At 39.0% G+C, this 26,446-nt stretch overlaps 2 protein-coding genes across 3 annotated transcripts; one reads left to right on the top strand and one right to left on the bottom strand.

Moving 5' to 3' along the window:
- The first annotated feature begins 4,978 nt into the window (after positions 1 to 4,978).
- On the top strand, positions 4,979 to 13,269 carry utp3 (UTP3 small subunit processome component). The gene is made up of 16 exons (XM_083533494.1): positions 4,979 to 5,176; positions 7,847 to 7,934; positions 8,039 to 8,095; positions 8,178 to 8,234; positions 8,337 to 8,457; positions 8,580 to 8,648; positions 8,732 to 8,853; positions 10,499 to 10,660; positions 10,762 to 10,833; positions 11,126 to 11,166; positions 11,261 to 11,357; positions 11,461 to 11,583; positions 11,667 to 11,797; positions 11,887 to 11,965; positions 12,648 to 12,755; positions 12,837 to 13,269. The coding sequence occupies exons 1-16, from the start codon at positions 5,160 to 5,162 to the stop codon at positions 12,924 to 12,926; spliced, it is 1,434 nt and encodes a 477-aa protein (XP_083389620.1). The 5' UTR covers positions 4,979 to 5,159; the 3' UTR covers positions 12,927 to 13,269.
- ppcs (phosphopantothenoylcysteine synthetase) lies at positions 12,966 to 25,648 on the bottom strand. Of its 2 annotated transcripts, none has more exons than XM_083533496.1 (4): positions 25,560 to 25,648; positions 16,628 to 17,162; positions 13,884 to 13,987; positions 12,966 to 13,804 (listed from the first exon to the last, which is right to left on the bottom strand). In XM_083533496.1, exons 2-4 carry the CDS (start codon positions 17,154 to 17,156, stop codon positions 13,481 to 13,483), a joined length of 957 nt encoding a protein of 318 aa, XP_083389622.1. In that variant the 5' UTR covers positions 17,157 to 17,162; positions 25,560 to 25,648; the 3' UTR covers positions 12,966 to 13,480. The 2 variants fall into 2 exon arrangements, with proteins under 2 accessions (XP_083389622.1, XP_083389621.1); XM_083533495.1 differs by lacking the exon at positions 25,560 to 25,648 and adding an exon at positions 17,303 to 17,429.
- Between the last annotated feature and the right edge of the window lie 798 nt (positions 25,649 to 26,446).

The raw sequence follows: 26,446 nt of genomic DNA, 5'->3' as shown, positions 1-26,446 counted from the left end.
TATAGTGCACCTGTGTGCACCTTCCTAAACTCTTATACGTCACCCTATGCTCCTCCGTCCTCTTAAAATAAGTATTCACCAATGCCATTTCCATCCTTTTAGCAAAATCTACCACCATCTGCCCTTCCACATTCCTCTTCTTAAGGCCATACCTACCCATCACCTCCTCATCACCTCTGTTCCCTTCACCTAGATGGCCATTAAAGTCTGCCCCAATCACCAATAGTTCATTCCTAGGTACACCATCTGCCAATTTATCTAATTTTCCTTCTCCTCCATCTCACAGCCCACTTGTGGAGCATAAGTACAGATGACATTTATCATCACCCCTTCAACTTCCAGCTCCACGTTCATCACCCTCTCAGAAACTCTCTACACCTCCACTACACTCTTACTGTACTCTTCCTTCAGGATCACCCCGACACCATTTCTCTTTCCATCCACACCATGAAAAAACAGTTTAAACCAACCTCCAATGTTCCTGGCCTTACTCCCTTTACATTTGGTCTCCTGAACACAAAACATATATTCCTTTCTCCTCTCCATCATATCAGCTAACTATCTCCCTTTACCAGTCATAGTAACAACATTTAAAGTACCATTCCTAACCCCCACTCTCCTACACTTCTCTTTTTCCTGTCGTCTCTGTAGATGTCTTCCTCCTCTCCTTCTCCTTCTTTGGCCAACAGTAGCCCAACTTCCACCGGTACTCTGCTAACGATACCTGTCATTGTTAACCCGGGCCTCGACCGATCCAGTATGAAATTCTGGTTCGTGATCCGCATATTTTATTTGGCAAATGTATTATGCTAAATGCCCTTCCTAACGCAACCCTCCTCATTTATCTGGGCTTGGGACCGGCACTAAGAGTGCGCTAGGTTGTTCAACCCTAGTGGCTAGGTTAGTAATTTGTTCTATACCAATAAAAAAAAAAGCCCAGGAATCGCCAAGCTGTCACTCTTGGGCTGTCTGAATATCACTTGATTCTTGGAGAGGTTTCCCATGCGATCTACGATGTCAGTGGTGCCTTTTCTGATCAGGGAAGAAGCACACAGAATGGGGCATATGTTCTTCTTCCATTTATTGCAAATAACAGAAAAGTATATATACACAGTGGCTAAAACTATTCCTGGTTGGGTAAGATGACAAAGTAACCAGTTATGTGTGAGCCCAGACATTTTGTGTAACTCACATATTCGCATAATAAAGATCCTATAGACACTGAACAGACAACATAGGAACGTGTGTTTTGAGAACTAATGTGAGGTCCATCTTAAAAATAACTGGTATGTGAATATACATGTGAAAAGTATAAAGCACCTTTACCTTTACCTTATACATGACATTTTTATTTAATTGTATTAAATTCAGTTTTATTAGTATACAGTGGGGCAAAAAAGTATTTAGTCAGCCACCAATTGTGCAAGTTCTCCCACTTAAAACGATGAGAGAGGCCTGTAATTTTCATCATAGGTACACTTCAACTATGAGAAGCAAAATAAGAAAAGAAAATCCGGAAAATCACATTGTCTGATTTTTTAAGAATTTATTAGCAAATTATGGTGGGAAATAAGTTTTTACACACTGTTGCTGGTAGTTTGGCCCATTTCTCCATGCAGATCTCCTCTAGAGCAGTGATGTTTTGGGGCTGTCGCTGGGCAACACGGATTTTCAACTCCCTCCAAAGATTTTCTATGGGGTTGAGATCTGGAGATTGGCTAGGCCACTCCAGGACCTTGAAATGCTTCTTACGAAGCCACTCCTTCATTGCTCGGGCGGTGTGTTTGGGATCATTGTCATGCTAAAAGACCCAGCCATGTTTCATCTTCAATGCCCTTGCTGATGGTAGGAGGTTTTCACTCAAAATCTCATGATACATGGCCCCATTCATCCTTTCCTTTACATGGATCAGTCATCCTGGTCCCTTTGCAGAAAAACAGTCCCAAAGCATGATGTTTCCACCCCCATGCTTCACAGTAAGTATGGTGTTCTTTGGATGCAACTCAGCATTGTTTCTCCTCCAAACACCGACAAGTTGAGTTTTGACCAAACATTTCTATTTTGGTTTCATCTGACCATATGACATTCTTACAATCCTCTTCTGGATCATCCAAATGCTCTCTAGCAAACTTCAGACAGGCCCGGACATGTACTGGCTTAAGCAGAGGGACACGTCTGGCCCTGCAGGATTTGAGTCCCTGGCGGCATAGTGTGTTACTGATGGTAGCCTTTGTTACTTTAGTCCCAGCTCTCTGGAGGTCATTCACTAGGTCCCCCCGTGTGGTTCTGGGATTTTTGCTCACCGTTCTTGTGATAATTTTGACCCCACGGGGTAAGATCTTGCATGGAGCCCCAGATCGAGGGAGATTATCAGTGGTCTTGTTCGTCTTCCATTTTCTAATAATTGCTCCCACAGTTGATTTCACACCAAGCTGCTTACCTATTGCAGATTCAGGCTACCCAGCCTGGTGCAGGTCTACAATTTTGTTTCTGGTGTCCTTTGACAGCTCTTTGGTCTTGGCCATAGTGGAGTTTGGAGTCTGACAGTTTGAGGTTGTGGACAGGTGTCTTTAATACTGATAACGAGTTCAAACAGGTGCGATTAATACAGGTAACAAGTGGAGGACAGAGGAGCCTTTTAAAGAAGTTGTTACAGGTCTGTGAGAGTCAGAAATCTTGCTTTTTTGTAGGTGACCAAATACCTATTTTCCACCATAATTTGCAAATAAATTCTTTAAAAATCAGACAATGTGATTTTAGGGATTTTTTTTCTCATTTTGTCTCTCATAGTTGAAGTGTACCTATGATGAAAATCACAGGCCTCTCATCTTTTTAAGTGGGAGAACTTGCACTTTCCCCACTGTATGTATTAGTATATCTATTATAGAAATACTAATACATACAGTGGGGCAAGTGCAAGAAAGTACCGTTCCAATCTCCAGATCTCAACCCCATAGAAAATCTTTGGAGGGAGTTGAAAATCCGTGTTGCCCAGCGACAGCCCCAAAACATCACTGCTCTAGAGGAGATCTGCATGGAGAAATGGGCCAAACTACCAGCAACAGTGTGTAAAAACCTTGTGGAGACTTAAAGAAAACATTTGATCTCTGTCAGTGCCAACAAAGGATATATAACAAAGTATTTAGATGAACTTTTGTTATTGACCAAATACTCATTTTCCACCATAATTTGCAAATAAATTCTTTAAAAATGTGATTTTCCAGATTTTCTTTTCTTATTTTGCTTCTCATAGTTGAAGTGTACCTATGATGAAAATTACAGGCCTCTCTCATCGTTTTAAGTGGGAGAACTTGCACAATTGCAATAAAAAAGTACCATGAGAGGCAGCCATTTCCACTGCTGCAATGATGAGGGCTGACGACACACTAATACTGATGTACATCTGTGATGATCATACAAATGATGCAAACTCAAACCAAGATATTTAGAATTTAATCATTTAATCTCTTTTTAACTTTCACATATGTGTAAATATGCCTGTCCGATGCCTCACGCCGCCTGCATATCACTGCACATCACTGGATATTACATAAACTGTAATAACCAAATCTAAATGTACACTTGACATTTACACCTAAACACGCTTCACATAGCTTTAACGAATTAGTGGACAAATCCATGTTAATGCCTGTGGTTATGCCATCAACTGGTTGGGGTGTGATGATCAGGTATTCACAGACCTTTGGCCATATGATTAATATGCACTGATCATATGCAATGTACTGCATATAGTGCTATATAGGTATGGGAGGGACAGGACCACAGCCAGTCTAAGAATGACAAGAATGAAAAAGTCAGGAAACTGTCCAATAACTCGTCAATAGTAAAATGTCCATGATTTATTTTCTTGGAACAAATATGCAGAGAAAAGTTCATATATAAGATAAATAACCAGTTAAATATTACTGCCATTTGGAGCAGGCTAATTTAACAAAAAATATTTAAAGCACCCTCACAGAAAAAGAGAACACACAAAACCGTACACAAGCATAAAGAACACAATTTATTTTTTACATAGAAAGTAACCTGCATTAATTAATAAAAAAAACTAAACAATGGAAGGCAGCAACTCTACCAGTTCCATCAACAGTAGAAAGCTTTCCATCACTTTCCTATAAATGGCTTCTATTGCTGTATGACTTTAAAACTTTTCTCTGCATATTTGTTCCAAGAAAATAAATCATGGACATTTTACTATTGACGAGTTATTGGACAGTTTCCTGACTTTTTCAGGAGGAGTGGTTAAGGTGCTGGGTTACTAATAGGAAGGTCAGGGGTTCAAGCCCCGGTATCGCCAAGCTGCCACTTTTGGGCCCTTGAGCAAGGCCCTTAATCCTCTGTGCTCCAGGGGCGCCGTTTAATGTCTAACCCCATTTTCCAAGCAAGCTGGAATATGCGAAGAACAAATTTCACTGTGCTCTAATGTATATGTGACAAATAAAGGCTATTCTATACTATTCTATGCATATCACAGCTATTCTCAGTTCAGCTGTTCCAATGACAAATAAATATTTCCTTATCTATAACATTTATAAAGTACAAGTGCATGCAATGCTTGTTAGAAGATTTGCAAGCCGTTTTACAAAATGATTTTATGAATATCAGCTGAAGAAATGCAGGAGCAGTACTGAGGACTCAGATGTTCATTATTTACTCGCTCTTTTCTGGTTCAATAATGAAAGATTTGGTAATAAATAAATGAATACAAACAGAAGTACGAGAGCTGATATGATCTTCAGAGATGTTTTATCTCGCCGTGTCCTTTATTTTATCAACAGATCCCTTCAGAGAGATTTTCTTCCTTTGAATCACATAACAGCTTCGTCACTCCTGAGAGATTCGGGATACAAACAGAGGATATAATATTCATTTGTTCATTCGAAATGAATGCTTGTAAACTCTAAACTGGGACATAGAAAACGACTTCACATTTATAGGACTTCTATTTTGTCATGATATTACTGAACCGGAAGGGATCTATGGTCCGCGCACCCGCAGTTTGGAATTCTCGTGGTTGGTTTTAGTTTGGGATTCGCGCACACACACACACACAATATATATATATATATAATATATAATCAGCAGATCGAAAGTTGGCTCAGTTGATTGAGCGCCGGTGGTAAAGCCGTAAGAGCAGCATGGTTCGGGCAAGACGGTAAGTAAAGTTAAAGGTTTATGAACTGCGTGTTAGTGTGGAGTGTAATGCACGTGTAATGTGAGGGTGAAGAGCTGATATAAACCCGGGGTATTACCCGTGCTGTGAGGATTTGTTCTATTAACGGAGCTTTTTTTTTTTTATCACATTAGCAAAAGTAGCACACACCATCAAAATGTTCACGATTGTCTTGTGTTATAATACAGAGGGATTTTTCACAAAGGCCGCGTCCTAAATCACCTATTACATTAGTTATCAAAATCAGATCTCTACCACGGTGCACATTCATGATTATCACACCATTACTGCATACTCAACTATATATTGTACTTAACTATTTTAAACTCAACCCTGAGCTCCCTTTCACTATGTATAATTAAGTAGGGCACAAAGTACCATACAAAGTGCCCTACACTGGGGCCCTGGCTAGAATATCATTCCCTGCATACTACTATTCTCAGAAATGAAGGCTGTGTACTATTACAGCATGTAATCATTAGCTAGTTTATAAAGTAATAAACCTAGCCTGTTGACTATGTCCAAACCTCCACCCTGATCAATATTTATTCTTTGGCATTTTGTAGCTTTATAAGAAATCAGTGTAAAAATATAGCTGCAAGCAGCGATGGCGGGCCCTCGCACATTTGTGTATCGCTATACCGTGCCTCCCAGAAAACAATGCACAGTGGGCAAGTGCATCAAGTGGGTAAATATCAGTGGACTATTTTATGTTGTTACTGACCAATTTGGGGACTGTAGGTAAAAAAAACCCCCACATTTTAGACAAACAGGGGCGCTAGTGAGCTACTTAAGAGACAAACGTTTGTCTGACCTTTTTGTCCACACTTAACAGCCAACAAATGTAATGTATGTGTCAAATTTCAAGTAAATCTAAGCACGCCAAAAGCCTTAAATATGCCTGAAATAAAAGTAAAGTTTGACGCGTTGCCATGGGAACAGCGTTCGAGATATTAAAAATCCCTTCGCAATTTATCATCTACAATGTCTCGCCATCATGTTGACTCCGTTTGGTGTCAATCGCATGAATATCCTGGTGAGGAGTATTTAAAAGTTCACCACATGCAACTGTCAAAAAATCCAGCTTTTGTAACTGACACACTTCTTGGCGCCTGTTGGTGGCGCTATGTCCGAGATTCACAATAGGCACATCGATGCGATCGAAATCCTTGGCCGAACATACAAACCGCGTGTCATCCCAATAAGAAATTTTTTGCTTTAGATATCAGACACTTCCTGTTTCTCTGAATTTGCCATAAATTTGTTGCCTCGCCATGGGAACAGCGTTTGAGATATCAAAAATCCCTTTGCAATTTATCATCTACAATTTCTCGGCATCATGTTGACCACGTTTGGTGTCAATCGCATGAATTCCCTAGGAGGAGTATTTAAAAGTTCACCGCATGCACTTATAAAACAACCCAACATGGCCGACTTCCTGTTGGGCGGAGCTAATAGGTTTGATTGTGAAAGTTGTTCGGGTCGATGAGATCTATATGCCTACCAAGTCTCGTGCATGTGCGTACATAATTGCCCGATCTGTGCACCAATATATTTTTTTTGCATTACAGGGGGCGCTACAGAGCCCTACTGCCATGTCTATATTCCAGCCTTTGACCGGTCCTAATGGCAGACGACTTTGACGTCTGTGCCAAATTTCCGGTGTTTTCGAGCATGTTAAGGGACCCCAAATGGCCAATGTGTGTAAAAAAAAAAAAAAAAAGAATAAATTCTAAGGAAAACAATATATAAATATAATGGAGTCTCATAATGCTTTGCTTAAATTTAGGTGTGATCCATCCTGGTCAGGAAACTCCAGTCTACCTCAGTACAAAAATCCTCAAATATCAGACTTTCTTCCTGTGTCTGTATTGTTTGTTTTGGGTTCTCTGTTTTCTGTCTCCTCATTTAAACCAGATTAACAGATGAATTGTCTTGTCTACATTGCCTGTGGGTTCAAATGTGTGTGTACTTGTCCCACTTAGTGTTCCTGGGACAAGGACAAAGTGCTTACTGAGAATGAATAAATGAATTCATATTATTTGTTGTTGACTACAGTCACAGGACATTATATGCCTGAACTTTCCAGTAACGGAGCGCAGTTTTAATAAAGCTGACGTAAAATGTATAGAAATTATAGAAATGTTTAGAAAAAGGTCACACAGGCTGAAAACATACTAAATATTTATATTTTCTTTCAGAATTTAATGTAAATAAACCTTTTCTAAATGTAAATATGAAATTGGAAAAACCACAGAGAGCATGAACCAAGTAAATAATTAGATATGAGTGTTGTCCAGTATATGATATTGTTGTCCAGTTGTTGGTCTACAGTTGTGATTGCAGTGTTCCCGAAAAAAAAAGGCCCCAGGGTTCTATTAAGCCAGTGTAAACAGTCTAAATGTGAAATGCCACTCTCTCTCTCTCTCTCTCTCTCTCTCTCTCTCTCTCTCTCTCTCTCTCTCTCTCTCTCTATATCTATATCTATATATATATATATATATATATATATATATATATATATATAGAGGTGATGAAATATAATGTACTAGATTTAAATAGTACTGTAGGATAGCACACATCTTAAAATGTTGGATGTGGACCTGTTCCACATTTCAAAATCTTGATTCATTGTGTATTTTCTCTTATTAGAGTTGTGCGAAGGCTCAAAGCAAAAAAAGTTGAAGAGTACGACAGTGATGATCCTGCGTGCTATGAAAATGAGGAAATTCCAGATAAGGTAAAGGTGTTGCAGATCTTAAGGATTTTTTGGGACAACCGTGTTGCTTCTGATTGCATTCTGATTAAATTTGTTTTAACATTATTTTGTGTTTCTTTCATCAGAGATCATCTGAGAGTATGCAGGATAAAATAGAACATTTCCACAATGCAAAAATCTCAGTGAGTTGATGTCCACACAGATGTGTAGCTCTTTTAATGTCTGAAATGTGACGATTACTGACAATTTATTTTATGTTTAAAGAATCTTTTGGCACAAGGTGTGCAGCTGGACAGTGAACAAGAGGATGAGGCAGATGAGGTAATTTTTCTCTAATTACTAATTGATCAATCTACTATGAATGTATTGAGTCCTATTTTAAGATGTGCTATAGCAATTTGTGATCATTCATGGTGTGTTTAGGAAGAGGTGATGCCCTTAACACTCGAGGATTCAGATGATCAGGAGGAAGAGGAGAACAGCAGCAATGAAGGGCACGAAGAGACTGATATGGAAAGTGACCTGGAAGGAAAAAGGGACGATGGTAAATCATGAATGTTCAATGGCAGCTTTTAACTTAATTTTTACATTTACTTATTTTTTAAGTCATAAAATTGTGTTTTATTTCAAACCGAATACTAATATTTTATCGTTTTAATTCCGTAGATCTGCCAAATGACATGGCCTGGGGGAGCAAAAAGAAAATGTATTATGACTCTGATTATACCACTAAAAGTATGTGTTTGCCTCTAAATGCTTTACATTTTGATGCTGCATGTAGACTTTGATGGTACAGCACTGATGATTGTTGTTTGTAGAAGGAAAGCCGTTGGAGGAGGTGGAAGCAGACGATCAGGAGGAAGAAGAGGAAGCTAAGAACATTCAAAAACGCTTAGCGGCCAACTTGAGTGAGGAAGACTACGATCTAAACCTGCTCCAGGTACATTTCATTTGCACCCTGACTCAGATGTGTGTTATGTAGGATGTAACTCACTCCTTGGACATTGCTTATTATTTTCTTGACTTGAGGCTTAAGGAATGTCTTGGGTTTAGAGAGAGATTTGGTGTCGTCCGGAAGAGGATTGTTTTTTTTGTCTGTTTCTTATAAAACTTCTACTTAATGGCAGTCTAGGTTTAGGCTGCACAAGTTCCAGGTCAAAATACAGGCAAAAGTCGAAAACCAAACGTAAACCAACTAAGCCAAGCCCCAACACCACACCAAACACCACTACAACAACCCTCCCCGGTTGCTTCTCTCCTTTTTCCACCAATCATAATGTCGTCGATGTGGAGGTGGGATCAAGGCAGGCTAGGGCAGGCTGGAAACTCTGGTTGGGAATGGGACCTGGACACAACACAACATATAACAAACACCAAAGAATACAAACACAGAATCTCGAAGGGTTATAACACTACACTAACCAATCATGTACATATGTGACATGTTCAGAGAAGTCCAAGGTCCAATTGTGACCTAAAAAAACCTGTTTAGGATTTAGATTTATTGATTGACTGGTTCAAGTCAACAGGGTATAAATAAAGTGCAATAGTAAATTAAAAGCATGCAGGGAGGGGGGTTGGGAAACAGTCAGGGTGTGTACAAATATGAGCAGAGAAGCATAAATACTGTACTCTAATCACATAAAAGGACATTTATCAGTGCAGTACTGATTGTAGAAGAACTGACTGTGCATTACAATCAGTACAGACAGAAAGAGTTGTGCTGTAAACAGTACATCACTGTAGTAATAAACAAAGTGACCTGTTTAACATTATTGAATTAATATGTGTGAGTGGTAGGGTGGAGGGGGAGTTACTTGGATCTCAGGGTGATTTCTGAAGGGAGGTGAAGCAGAGTACTGAGTAGAAGCTGTTATGCAGTCTGGCAGTGCTTAAGTGAATGCCGCACAGCCTTATGTCAGATGGCAGAGAGGCAGATAGTTTTTGTGGGATTAGTCGGAGGAATTGTCCACAATGCTGTAAGCCATGAGGATACTGTGTGAACGGAAATTCTCCCAAACAGCGGGTTGAGGCATTTCAGTTTTCAGCTCTAAACAATGTAATCTTAAAGGATTGGCAGATTATTTTGCTTCTTTTTAAAAATAAAGGATAAAAAATCTATGCCAATTAGTTGAAAGAGTGTATAATAATTTGTATTTGGTTTAATCTTATGGGAAATATAGAGATGATAAAATGTAACTATTATTGAAGTATTTCCATTTGCTGATATGTAAAGATGTGCAGTATAGTCAAAAAGTCTACATGTCATGATATGAAACGATTTAATGTGGCAGAAAACATTAACTTTTACAAAGCCCTGACAGACTCCTAACAAAAATATCTGCATACCATATTAATGATTGCACATTTTCTTTCTCAAATAAAAGGATCCAGTTATTATTATCCTTTATGGTATTTTGGATAATATGTATAACCTTTTTTTTTTTTTTACTGTAGAAACAAGTACATATTAGAATAAACACAATACTTTAATCCTGTGATTTGAATTACACTACCGTCAGAGCAGTGCTGTTTAACAACCAATCAGTGTGTATAAGTATTGTGTACTATCTCTGGTCTTTCAGGAGTTTGCAGTAGAAATAGAAGATGAGAAGACTAAAAAGGCTGCAGAGAAAGAGCAAAGGATTGTTAAAGACCTAAACACAATGTCCCAAAAAGAGAAGCTCAAACTGCTGAAGAAGGAGAGTCCAGAGCTGCTGGAGCTCATTCAGGATTTCAAAGCTAAAGTACAGTTTGGGAGTAGTTTATATGAATTAAAGAATATATTTAACGAAAGAGTTTATCCAAGACTGCTGCCTTTTTATTGAATCTACTTTGTTGAGTGTAGATGACAGAACTGCAAGATGAGATACAGCCCATCGTGCAGATGGTAAGAAGCAGACAGATTCCACCAGGAAAGGTGAGCATGTAGAAATGAGCTAATGAGGTTTAATCCCTCATTAGTGGCTGCGATCATACTGTTTTTCTTTTATTTATTTATTTCTTCTCCTAAACATCGGGATTTTTTACGTGTAATAATTTTTCAGGTCAGGTAACAGCTTCATCCTTCCTTAGTTAAAATGAATTTTGAGAAATTAATGTAATTTTTAATAGCAGTATGAATAAATGTTATGTAGACAGATTTTAGACTTTTTTTTTTTTTAATCTATGGTTCTTATTTCTTGTTATACTTTTTTTTTTTTTTCCCTAAGGGGACAAATTACCTGATGACCAAGCACCAACTTTATCTTAAGTAAATATTCAATTTGGAAGAAATATATATCTTTTAAGAATAAAAAAAAAAAAATTTGCACAAAATCCTAATTTGCTATTTTTTTTCCTCCCAGCTATTGCACAAACATCAGTTTTTACCTGGTTTTAAAAGCCAAGAGAATTCCAGCACATAACCATCCTGTGATCGAGAGATTGGTGACCTACAGAAATGTAAGTTCAGATGTTATTTGAATATGTAATTGTTTTTTTTTGGTCATGTGCCATGATAATACATATTTGTTAGTTTTTTAAAGGTGCCTGTTTGCTTCCATAGTTAATTAATGAACTAGGAGCTGTTGATGCCAGACTCGCCCCTCAACTTCGTCAGCTGCTCACTGAAAACCAACAAATAAGACCAGCTAAAAAATCACAGAGCATCAAAAAAGACAAGCCTGAGGCAAGAATTTTGTTTTCCAGGATAGGGTCAGCATCGAAATATCATGCAATAAATGCCAACTTGACATTATAATGTCTTCATAGGTTTCGAAGGTGGCAGATATGGAGAAGGCTGAAGAGTCTGACTCGGATGAAGAGGCAGCCCTGCTTTTTTATAAGGGCATTGAGGAGAGACTGAAGCTGAAGAGAAAGAATAAGCAGCTGCCAGAGGATGGGTGAGAGATTAATTCTCATCAGTATGTTCTGGAAAGATCAAAGAGACAAAGAGCACACTAACATATATTTGGACTCTAACTGTGTGTAGGTTAATGATTGAGCAGGAGGAGGAGGAGCAGGAACAAGAAGAGATGGATGGAAAGGCTAAAAGGGGTATTACATACCAGGTACAATGAAATTGAGTGTGAATGAGAAACAGCCCTTATCTGATGCTTGTTAAAAATGTTTGGATACTTAAGATACTGTCATGAGAAGATGAAAATAAGGGTTTTAGAAAGAGTTTGTTAATTTAAGACATTAATTATGCTGAGGTCTCCTTTTGAAGAAAAGTAAGACCCAATTACCCTTAAACTAAAAAAAAAAAAGTACTGCTATTTAGGTTAATGACACATTAAAATTAGGGTGTTAAATAATTTTGACAGGTTTGGGTAGTTTTTGAAAAAATGCAAACGGAGACCGACAGGGTAGATTTGAATTCTACTTCTTCAATCCCACCTATTCACCTAGACTGAAGTAGGCATGGGGCTTATTGAGAATAGAAGAGTTTTGAAAAATACCAACCCCCCCATCCTTAGACAGGTACAGTAGATGAAACAGGTAGAAATCTGTTTCTCTACTTAGTCAAGGGATTCCTCACATAGATGCCAGAAATTGTGGTGCTGATTTTACAAATTCTGACAGAGCTTAAGACTTTTTTTTTTTTTTTTTTTTTGATTTTAAACTGATGTCCTACTTACCTGCACCTAGAGTGCAATTTTAGACATTGTTTACTGCATATTGGAATTTTTATACTAAACAGCATTTTTACATTTTGATTTCAAATATTTGCAATATTTTTTACTTGTAAAGATGGCCAAGAACAAAGGACTCACTCCAAAGAGAAAGAAAATTGACCGGAATCCCAGAGTCAAACACAGAGAGAAATTTAGACGTGCCAAGATTCGCAGGAAGGGTCAGGTATGAGTTAAAGACACACACAAAAACACAAGTGTATATCATCATTACAGTCTTATTCTGAAAATGAGGTATCTTTTTCAGGTTCTTCAAGTTCGGCGTGAGGAGACAAGATACAGTGGAGAACTGTCTGGAATCCGTGCTGGAATTAAAAAGAGCATCAAGCTCAAATGATCAATCATTTCATATAAAGCAGTTAAAAAGTCAAGACCATTTATTTTGGGTAATAGCAGATGTTTATTTGCGAACCATTTATGACATGCACATCCATTAAACAAAAAATAGATGTAAACAAAAATGTATCATGCAGCAGTGATTATACTGACTTATTCTCAAACTGTTTTTTTTTTAAACGGTTCAGTTCTGCTTCCCTGTTGATGTCTGGGGGAAAAATTAAAACAGGTTATTTGATACACCCCAATAATTAAAATGTTTACCACCACAAACTGATTTATTAACCCTACACATTAATAAGAGAACTACATGCCAAAGACCAATAAATGGGTGCGTGGAGAATGTACATGCTTAGGAGTGTTTTTATCTAGTTAGTGGCAAGTCAGATTTTGTTTCTCTGTGCAGAACATGCACAAATTTGGGAAGTCATAATTGGTTATAGTTTTGTACTGTACGAGTCTGCATTTTCCACTGATCTAAACCTGCATTTGGACCTCTAATATTTTAGTGAAATGAAGAACAAGGAGTTGGAAGTTGGCCAACATAATGAAATTCTAACATTTTTGGTTTATGAACTGAGTGTGTGCATGTGACAAATTCTTGACAATCTTCTCCTCAATTTCAACTTCTTTCTGAGCTTCTTCATCTGCAAGGACCAGTTCTTCCTGGGAGTCTTTAGTCACGATGACTACATAACCATGCCGCGTGTCCAGGACATTGGCAACAACTGCCTGGTGTTTGTAGGTGTTCAAAGCGAAACGAGCTCGCTCCAACAGGATGGATGGATCCGTTTCCAGCTTGAATGAAATGACGAATGCTTTTGGGGCCCAGTCCTTTACCAGTGGCTTAAGGATTTTGGGTACCATTTTCATGCTTATCTGAAAGGCCACAATCTTGGGTTACAATTTCCAAGAACATCAAAATTGACAATGAGAACATTTTTAAGCAACTCTGTACCTGTAGAGGTCCATTGGAGGACTGTATTTTGTGCTCTGGCATTTCAGAAGCTGGGATGTAAAAATCAGAAACCGCTGCAGCCAAATAAAACATGGCTTTGGAACCTGAAATATACAAATATAATTTAACATCAATTTTAATGAAGCATACAATCAGAAAATAGGATACTAAACTATATCTCGCCTTGTTACTGTGCTACAAATAAAGAATCTCAAAAGTCCCCCTCACATTTCAGCAACAATTTTAATAGATCTTATCAAGAGACAATACTATAGTAATTAAACATATATTTTGGAGTGGTGAATGTGCAGCTTATATAGCAGTAAAGATTTACAGTACTGTCCTCTGAAAAGAACTCAACATACAGCCATTTTTGTCAAAATAGCTGTCGACAAAAGTGACTACACCCTAAGTGAAAACAGCTGTATGTCGTGTAACCGTGCAAAGCCACACACACCCTATTGATCATGTCACAAGTCACATAAAAATTGGTGCTTTAAGTACAATTTCTCTCATACTGACCACTGTATGTTCAACATGGCACCACTGAGGAAAAGACTCTGAGGATTTGAGCATTAGTATTTTTGCTCTCCACAAAGATGCCCAGGCTATAAGATCAGTAACACCCTGAAACTGAGTTACAGTACAGTGGCCAGGGTTATAAAAAGGTTTTCCAACACAGGTTCCATTTGGAACTGACCTCGCAAAAAGTAGTTTTCCAACATAACGACCCCAAAAACACTGCCAAGATGACAACTGCCTTGTGGAAGGTGATTGAGTGGCCAAGTATGTCTCCAGACCTGAAGAGTATTAAGCACCAGTGGGGCATCCTCAAGTGTAAGGTGGAGAAGCACAATGTGTCCAACATCCAGCAGCTCAGTAATGTCATAGAGGAGTGAAAGAGAATCCCAGCAACAACCTGTGCACCTCTGGTGAATTCCATGCCCAGGAAGATTAAGGCAGTGCTGGATAACAATGGTGCTCACACAAAATATTGACTCTTTGGACACAGTTTTGACATGTTAATTTAGGGTGCACTTCCTTTTGTTGCCAGTTATTTTAACATTAATAGCTGTATGTTATTTTCAGAGTACAGTAAATCTGTACTTATATACAAGCTGTACACTGACTAGTCTAAAATATTCAAAAAATATTCAAAAAATATTCAAATCATGTCCTTTGAGAAGATATACTAAAATGGCTCCTGAAATGTGATTGGGTGTACTCACTTTTGTAAAATTCTGTATCTGTATCCAAATGGACACTCAATGCCCACATTACATAAAATTATAAAAAAAAAAAGAAATTAGCAAAAAATGAAAATCTCAATACAATTTTAAATGTTGAACAATAGAAACAGATGCCTAATATGTTTGCTCACATTAAATTACACACTATACGTTTGCCACACAGCACTCTGCTGGTACCACATTACTGGCTAATCGGATAATAAGAGTAGGTGTACAGGTGGAACTATTGATGTGGTTGGAGAAAGTACACAAATCAGCCAAAACATTAAGACCACCTGTGTAGTATTGTGTAGCGTCTAAAACAGATTCAACACATCAAAGCCTGATGTAATAATCTAAAAGAAAACATAATTCATCAGACGAGGCCACCTTTTTTCATTGTCCCGACAAGATGTTCATGTGCCCATTGTAGAAGCTTTCAGCAGTGGACAAGTGTCAACATGAGGCTACACAGAAAGCTGCATTGCACTTTCATTTTACACAATGGTGCAGGTAAGGGTTATAGTCTTGCTCAAGGGCCCAGGAGGAGCTGTTGTCAGTACTGGGATTTGAATTTACCACCTTTTAATTCTAAGTCCAACACATTAATCACTAATCCCTAGCCTTCACTCCCCATGTAAATCACTATGTTTTGGGCATCCATAACCCTGTCACTGATCCTTCAGATTCCCTTCCTTGCACCTCCCTTCATTTTTGGTAGGTATTAACCATTGCATAACAGGAAATTCCAATAAAACCCTTGTTTTTGAGAGAAACTCACACCCATTTGTCTAGCCATCAGAATATGCTCCTTGTCAAAGTTGCACACTTGGTCATTTTCCTCAACATCAACTTCTAAAACGGAATACTTGCTGCCTAATATATTGCACCCTTAACAGGTTCCATTGTAATGAGAGCAATGTTCCTCCTTTCGGGTGCTTTTAGTGTCATGTCTGATCAGTGGAATCAGTCAGAAGTTTACATATACAGTACCTCAGAAAAGTAAATTTTTCACAATTTCTAGCTGTTTACTTCTGCCCCTTTACAAGGACCTTTGCTATTGTCCCCTTGCCTGGGTTGATTTACAGTTTTCACACCAATCTTTGTTTTTTTTTCTAGGAGTCAGAATGTTATGTATATGATGGCTTTGCCATCTCAGGGTGTTTATACCTGCTTACCCTTGTTTGAGCAGATGAGCATGGTACCTTTAAGTGTTTAGAAATTGCTCCCAATGACAAACCGGACTTGTGGAGATCCAGAATTTATTTGTGGCATTTAGCAGCTTTTGACTGATTCCATTGTGTCAATCAAAAAGGCTCTAAGTGTATGTAAATTCATGGCTTTAAAAAAAAATAAAAAAAAAAAAAAAAAAAAAAATATATATATATATATATATATATATATATATATATATAGCTATAAAGCTATAAAAGATGTCTATGTCTGACAGCGATGTGAAATTTGGTTTGCCTTCCTTTTGGATTGTGATTGTGGTGATGCAGTTCTACTTTTTACCTATTGAACTAAGTGCTTGTGCTGCAGCTTTGAGAAGGTGGAGATACTCAGACAAGGTGCTGAACTCCACTGGAAGAAGTAAGCCGGCAGATTTCACTGCCTGGAACCGATTCAGGACCTCTGTGATGTTTGGCAGCTTAGTCTGATCCACTGTGACTATTTTAGTGCCAACCTGAACAGTGTCTAATGTCAGACAGTCGAGCAGATTGATACCGGTGTAGAGGCGCGTGTACGGGTACAGAGAGCGGTGTCTGTGCAGGAAGATCACAGCATAACCATGGGCGAGAAAATACTCCGCTGACGAGGCTCCACGCCGGCCGCTGCTGAAGTTGTCCAAAAAGCGCACCGTCCTGGACTCAAGCGGAACCTTGGTACCTCCTGAAGTGATGAGCACAACCATGCGCCCTAAAGCTGCATGCTGCTCCGCAAACGCCGCCATCGCACTCCGGACCTCCTCCACATGAGCCGGTGCAGCGAACTCCTCACTCAGGCTGCCTGTCGCGGCGGCAGGGTCACAGCTCGCCATCATGGGTACCTGCAATGTAACATGACATCGTGCACAGATTTCACACGCAAACACTTTCTTCATTTACTAGAGACTAAAGGTCTGTTCTAATTATATAAATTATATATTATCAATGCACATTGCTGTCACTTTACATTTAATGATCTTACTTTATGTACGCGCGTGTTATAGGACCACCACAACTGCCTTTCTAAGGATTATACACTTTTGTTTGTAAGGTAATCCTAAATCGACTTCCTGGTGCACTACGCATGTGCGAATTCGCCTGTCCTGATTGGATCGTTGAATGAGGCGAGAAACGAATTCACAATAAAAGTTCATGAGCACCGAACATTAAATTACATTTACATCACTGTAACTTTACATTTACATTTGACCTACACTACATTACAGTTACACTACACTTCATTACAACACATTTACACTACATTATATATACACTACATTACAGTTACACTGCACTTTATTACAACACATTTACACTACATTATATATACACTACATTACAGTTACACTGCACTTCATTACAACACATTTACACTACATTATATATACACTACATTACAGTTACACTGCACTTCATTACAGCGCATTTACACTACATTATATATACACTACATTACAGTTACACTGCACTTCATTACAGCGCATTTACACTACATTATATATACACTACATTACAGTTACACTGCACTTCATTACAACGCATTTACACTACATTATATATACACTACATTACAGTTACACTGCACTTCATTACAGCGCATTTACACTACATTATATATACACTACATTACAGTTACACTGCACTTCATTACAACGCATTTACACTACATTATATATACACTTCATTACAGTTACACTGCACTTCATTACAACGCATTTACACTACATTATATATACACTACATTACAGTTACACTGCACTTCATTACAACGCATTTACACTACATTATATATACACTACATTACAGTTACACTGCACTTCATTACAACGCATTTACACTACATTATATATACACTACATTACAGTTACACTGCACTTCATTACAACGCATTTACACTACATTATATATACACTAAATTACAGTTACACTGCACTTCATTACAACGCATTTACACTACATTATATATACACTACATTACAGTTACACTGCACTTCATTACAACGCATTTACACTACATTATATATACAATTCATTACAGTTACACTGCACTTCATTACAACGCATTTACACTACATTATATATACACTACATTACAGTTACACTGCACTTCATTACAACGCATTTACACTACATTATATATACACTACATTACAGTTACACTGCACTTCATTACAACGCATTTACACTACATTATATATACACTACATTACAGTTACACTGCACTTCATTACAACGCATTTACACTACATTATATATACACTTCATTACAGTTACACTGCACTTCATTACAACGCATTTACACTACATTATATATACACTACATTACAGTTACACTGCACTTCATTACAACGCATTTACACTACATTATATATACACTACATTACAGTTACACTGCACTTCATTACAACGCATTTACACTACATTATATATACACTACATTACAGTTACACTGCACTTCATTACAACGCATTTACACTACATTATATATACACTACATTACAGTTACACTGCACTTCATTACAACGCATTTACACTACATTATATATACACTACATTACAGTTACACTGCACTTCATTACAACGCATTTACACTACATTATATATACACTACATTACAGTTACACTGCACTTCATTACAACGCATTTACACTACATTATATATACACTACATTACAGTTACACTCCACTTCATTACAACGCATTTACACTACATTATATAAGAAGAATAAGATGGTGGAAACTGAAGGAGGAAGAGTGTAGTGTGAGGTTCAGGGAAGAGGTCAGACAGAGGCTCGGTGGTGGTGAAGAGGTGCCGGATGATTGGGCAACTACTGCAGGAGTGATGAGGGAAGCAGCTAGAAAAGTACTTGGTGTGACATCTGGAAATAGAAAGCAAGACAAGGAGACGTGGTGGTGGAATGAGGAAGTGCAGGAGAGCATTAGGGGAAAGAGATTGGCAAAACAGAAGTGGGATCGACAGAGTGATGAGAAAAGTAGGCAGGAGTACAAGGAGATGCGGCAGCAGGTTAAAAGGGATGTGGCGAAAGCCAAGGAAAAGGCATATGAGGAACTGTATAAGAGGTTGGACACTAAGGAAGGAGAAAAGGATTTATACCGATTGGCCAAGCAGAGGGACCGAGCTGGGAAGGATGTACTGCAAGTTAGAGCAATAAAGGATGGAGAGGGAAATGTGTTGACTAGTGAGGAGAGTGTGTTGAGAAGATGGAGGGAGTATTTTGAGCAGCTGATGAATGAGGAAAATCAGAGAGAGAGAAGGTTGGAGGATGTGGAGTTGGTGAAGCAGGATGTAGATAGGATTAGTAAGGAGGAAGTGAGAGCAGCGATTAAGAGGATGAAGAATGGAAAGTCGGTTGGACCAGATGACATACCGGTAGAAGCGTGGAGATGTTTAGAAGAGATGGCAGTGGAGTTTTTAACCAGATTGTTTAACAGGATTCTGGAAGGGGAGAGGATGCCTGAGGAATGGAGAAGGAGTGTGCTGGTACCGATCTTTAAGCATAAGGGAGATGTGCAAACCTGCAGTAACTACAGGGGAATTAAGTTGATCAGTCACACCATGAAGTTATGGGAAAGAGTAGTGGAAGCCAGGCTGAGAGAAGAGGTGACCATCTGTGAGCAACAGTATGGTTTCATGCCGAGGAAGAGCACCACAGATGCCTTATTTGCTTTGAGGATGTTGATGGAGAAGTATAGAGAAGGACAGAAGGAGCTGCATTGTGTATTTGTGGATTTAGAGAAAGCGTACGACAGGGTGCCGAGAGAGGAGTTGTGGTATTGTATGAGGAAGTCAGGTGTGTCAGAGAAGTATTTGAGGGTGGTGCAGGACATGTATGAGGACAGTGTGACGGCAGTAAAGTGTGCAGTAGGTACGACAGACTGGTTCAGGGTGAAGGTTGGACTGCATCGAGGATCGGCCCTGAGCCCTTTCCTGTTTGCAGTGGTGATGGACAGGTTGACGGACGAGGTCAGACAGGAGTCTCCCTGGACTATGATGTTTGCAGATGATATTGTGATTTGTGGTGAGAGTAGAGAGCAGGTTGAGAAGAGCCTGGAGAGGTGGAGATATGCGCTGGAGAGAAGGGGAATGAAAGTCAGTAGGAGTAAGACAGAGTACATGTGTGTGAATGAGAGGGAGGGCAGTTGAGTGATGCGGTTGCAGGGTGAAGAGGTGAAGAAGGCGGAGGAGTTCAGGTACCTGGGGTCAACAGTGCAAAGTAATGGAGAGTGTGTTAGGGAAGTAAAGAAAAGAGTGCAGGCAGGGTGGAGTGGGTGGAGAAGAGTGACAGGAGTGATTTGTGATAGAAGAGTATCTGCAAGAATGAAAGGGAAAGTTTATAGGACTGTGGTGAGACCTGCGATGTTGTATGGATTAGAGACAGTGGCATTGAGTAAAAGACAGGAGGTGGAGCTGGAGGTAGCAGAGCTGAAGATGTTGAGGTTTTCGTTGGGAGTGACGAGGATGGACAAGATTAGAAATGAGTTTATTAGAGGGACAGCACATGTAGGATGTTGTGGTGACAAGGTGAGGGAGGCGAGATTGAGATGGTTTGGACATGTGCAGAGAAGGGACATGAATTATATTGGTAGAAAAATGCTGAAGATGGAGCCACCAGGTAGGAGGAAAAGAGGAAGGCCAAGGAGGAGGTTCATGGATGTGGTGAGGGAAGACATGCAGGTAGTTGGTGTAAAAGGGGCAGATATAGAGGACAGGGTGGTATGGAGACGGATGATCCGCTGTGGCGACCCCTAATGGGAGCAGCCGAAAGAAAAAGAAGAAGAAGAAGATATATACACTACATTACAGTTACACTGCACTTCATTACAACGCATTTACACTACATTATATATACACTACATTACAGTTACACTGCACTTCATTACAGCGCATTTACACTACATTATATATACACTACATTACAGTTACACTGCACTTCATTACAACGCATTTACACTACATTATATATACACTACATTACAGTTACACTGCACTTCATTACAGCGCATTTACACTACATTATATATACACTACATTACAGTTACACTGCACTTCATTACAACGCATTTACACTACATTATATATACACTACATTACAGTTACACTGCACTTCATTACAGCGCATTTACACTACATTATATATACACTACATTACAGTTACACTGCACTTCATTACAACGCATTTACACTACATTATATATACACTACATTACAGTTACACTGCACTTCATTACAGCGCATTTACACTACATTATATATACACTACATTACAGTTACACTGCACTTCATTACAACGCATTTACACTACATTATATATACACTACATTACAGTTACACTGCACTTCATTACAACGCATTTACACTACATTATATATACACTTCATTACAGTTACACTGCACTTCATTACAACGCATTTACACTACATTATATATACACTACATTACAGTTACACTGCACTTCATTACAACGCATTTACACTACATTATATATACACTACATTACAGTTACACTGCACTTCATTACAACGCATTTACACTACATTATATATACACTACATTACAGTTACACTGCACTTCATTACAACACATTTACACTACATTATATATACACTTCATTACAGTTACACTGCACTTCATTACAACACATTTACTCTACATTATATATACACTACAGTTACACTGCACTTCATTACAACACATTTACACTACATTATATATACACTACAGTTACACTGCACTTCATTACAACACATTTACACTACATTATATATACACTACAGTTACACTGCACTTCATTACAACACATTTACACTACATTATATATACACTACAGTTACACTGCACTTCATTACAACACATTTACACTACATTATATATACACTACAGTTACACTGCACTTCATTACAACACATTTACACTACATTATATATACACTACAGTTACACTGCACTTCATTACAACACATTTACACTACATTATATATACACTACAGTTACACTGCACTTCATTACAACACATTTACACTACATTATATATACACTACAGTTACACTACACTTCATTACAACACATTTACACTACATTATATATACATTACAGTTACACTACACTTCATTACAACACATTTACACTACATTATATATACACTACATTACAGTTACACTACTAATGAAGTGCACTACTAGTACAATGCCGTGGCCCATTAGGAATATTTCGGCACGTCACTGCTCCCTCATTTTTTTGTCCCAGCACCACGGGTGATACCTCAAAACGTTCGTGTGAGGTGTGGTATTAAATTTCTAAGGCCGTTTCATGGCCAAAACGTCGGTTTATTATTATTCATATTATTATTATTCTTAATCTTCCGACCAATTTTCGGCAAATAATGCGGGTCGTACCGTCTGTCTCTGCACCACGGGTGATACCTCAAAACGTGCGGCCTGTTCGTGTAAGGTGTGCTATTACTGTTATAAGCATTCGGCCCGCCCACTTTCGATCCCGTGCCCAAAACGTGCGTTTTTTTCCCATAGAAAATGAATGGCCAAAATTTCGGCGCGTCATATCTCGACCCTCGAGTGTCCGTCATGCACGTACGGCATATCAACTCACACTGGGTCCAGAGCGGTTCGCGACTATATGGTCCCGGAATTCCGGAGCCCTTTGGAATTCCGGGAATTCCGCGTCAAACAGGCCCCATTGAAAATTAATGGGGAAAACGGTTGAAAATTCGCCGTTCGGCCGGTGTCCGCACAACACGCGTTTTGACATATCCACTCGTCCGGGGCGATCGCAATGATGCCACTAAACTCGTCAAATACCCCTGCCAAGGTGGGGCAAAAGGGCAAAAACACCCAAAAATTCCAGGTTATAAGAAGTCTTGTCCGTTTTTTCGCTTTTTCAGGCCCCCTGTTCACCCGACACGCAAATACGGCATATCCTCTCATCCGGGCTGCCCTCCCGGACCTCCCAATATTTTTTTTCTAACATTTTCACCCAAGGGGGCAATAGCTAGGAGGCAATTAGTGCCCCATAGAAAATGAATGGGGAATTAAAATATCGAGCCACGGCTCGGCCCTCGATCGTCCGACACGCGCATATGGCATATCCACTCGTAGGGGATCCGGAGCAACTATATGGCCTTGGAATTTCGAATCCGCTCGGAATTCCGGGAATTCCGCGTCAAACAGGCCCCCATAGACAATGAATGGGGAATCCCACACGCCACAGATCGGCTGGCGGGGGAACCCAATTTGAGGGGGGGGGGGGGGGGGGGGGGGTCAATAAGAGGGGGAATAAAAAATGCAGGAAGGGGCCGTGTGACATATCAACGGACTCAGCCCAGCATAGAGAGTTGCATTATGGGTCATATAGTGATCTCACGTGTCACCTCAAGCCACGCCCACACCATTAGCTCGAATGAGGCACAAAACAAACGCGCTCGGACACGGGCGTGCAATATGTCAAAACGCTCGGCACGGTGGGGGGATTTGAGCCCTGGGTGATTTTTGCCCGTCACGTAACAACATAGGCCACGCCCACCACACACACCTATTATCTTCCGGGGTCGCTCAACCCGCTCCGACCCGGACGTATCACACATAATCCGCTCGGCCCGGTCCCGGTGGAGTGCCGTGTCGACGCCGCGTTTCGTCACCTCGAAATAAAAGCCACAAACCAAGCATGTGAGGCATCGACACGCTCGTCTCTCTCAGTACAAAAACAACGATCGGCACTAGAAACCACACGGCCGGGGTGTGGAGTTTCGCACCGGCAAGCACTACTCACATCTTTAGGAAATGTCCCGTTCTAGTTACAATACATTACAATTACATTTACCCAGAGTCAGGCCATGCATTTCACACTTAGGCTTTCGGTGGTGTCCTATATTAATCAATTCAATTGCATTTTTGTGCACTTTTTGTGTGCATTATGGTTTTTATGAAATAAAATTAATAAATATTGGACTAATGAAGATTATTGGGTATAATTCAATACTATGCCATACCATAGCTGACCTTGTACTCAGATCCCAGCTTCCTGACAAGCTGGGATATGCGTAAACCTTTCAGCAATGTTCCCACAGTGGGTTGAATAAAGGTATATCTTATCTTATATTCATCGACAAGCTCCTAAACTGATGCACAGTGGTTTATATAAACATTATTTATAAAAGAAGACAAATCGTAAATTCTTATTAATTCTTTTCTCCAGCTGTTCATATACAACTCCCTGTATATTCAGTCACCTGAGACACAGTAAAACAAATACTAGTGAATATCAGTGAAAAGCTTTTGGCCATTTCTCCACAAGGAATATGGGGGCAGTGTTGCTCCATTAAAAAGCAACACACACACACACACACACACACACACACACGAATTCATTTTAACGGCACTAATTTGTATTAAATATAAGAGGCGAAATTAAAAAGCTTCAACGCATCAGTGTTTTTCTTTACTCAGATGTTTAAAAAATAAACTCCACCGAAACATAATTTTTAATCGCTAAACAGATGTTTTACTGATGCGCCAAATCTCAAATCAAGCAAGCAAAAGTTCCGTTTGGTGTCCTGATGATTTACGTTTTTTTTAAGACCATATTTAATTTCAAACATTTACAAGAATATTTTGTCTTTATGCTCTAAGTTGAGTTTGGTTTCACTAATAATAAACATACATTTGCATGTAATATTAAAGCATCCATATTTGTCCATGCCCATGTTGATTAGAGTATTCAAAACGCGAAAAGTATTAATTTAAGGTACATTTAGAACAGATTAAAATGTTTGATTACGTTACGATTAGATCATAATTGAACTCGTGACAATCGTGTGATTAAATATTATAATTGATAAATAGTCCAGATACAGTGTGAACTCCGAACTCCGACAGTCCGTGGATTGTGGACGAACCCCCGCAGCTTCTATTGTATTTAGTGAATTAATGTAGACATTATGTCACTTTAATACAATCGTGTGTTGACAAATTAAATTTGTTAGTTTAAAACCCCGTAGCATTCAACGCCGATATCCCAGTGTTCTCACGTGTTAATGTTTAACAACAGATTAAATAAAAATGGAGAAGATTAACCATGACTAACTATACATCATTATAAAACTCTAAGTCTCAAGCAGCGATTTCAGATCACTGTTTTTACGAATGTATTTGCTGAATGTTTGTAAGCAGTACACAATAAACAACGAGCATAAGAAATGCACTACTTACACAATTATTGCAAAAACGAGTCACAAACACCACAAACACTTCCACTGCTGCTAATCCCAGTTACAAACTACCCCCCGAAGAACTGTGACGTAAACAAAAAAAGTTATTATTTTGTTTACGGGACAGTACTTCCGGGGGGGGGGGGGTGTTGTATTGTTTGTATATGTTTCGGAAAACCTTTCGCGTAAAAACGCCATCTTGGTGGTAAAAAAAGACTGGTAGAATATAGCGTTACAAAACAAATGAGACCACACACTAAAAAAACAGTAACAGTATTCACTCTATAGGCAGCTGTTTTATTTCTGCATCACTTATCATTTCAAATATTTTATTTTCAGCCAGTAGCATTATGGAAACAAAATGATTGATGGAAAATGTAGCCAATGAGTGCAGGAGTCTAACGATATATGGGAGCAATTTATTCCCCACGTGGGCGAGTTCTTAGTTTAATGACTTTACAAACTCTTAATGGTCAAAGAGTGACTGACCCGGAAGTGGATGCACTTCTCCGTTCTGCACAAACAGCTGTTTCCAGCTCGTGTTAACTGGGACTGTTTACGACTTTGAGATCTGCATGGGGATGGAAAATCTGAGCATATTTTACATCTGTAAGTTACAATATATTTCAATTTAGTTTTATACGATGTTATACGTTTTTTTTTTCTCTTCGGTTTTATAAGAGAAATGCTTGAAATGTGGGTGTGTGTGTTTGTATTGTTAAGATTGGAATGGCTATGACTGCAATAGCTTGTCTGGCTACCTGGCCATCAATATGAATGCCAAATCAATATCAATAGCCAAACATGTATAACAAAAGCCTGTAATGGTCAGCCATTAATTTGAATAAAGACTGTGTATAAATAGAGTATGAATGGCCACCTGAGTCT

The sequence above is a fragment of the Silurus aristotelis genome, assembly GCF_946808225.1.
Source record: "Silurus aristotelis genome assembly, chromosome: 28".
NCBI lineage: Eukaryota > Metazoa > Chordata > Actinopteri > Siluriformes > Siluridae > Silurus > Silurus aristotelis.
This window is presented reverse-complemented; position numbering and strand designations above follow the sequence as displayed.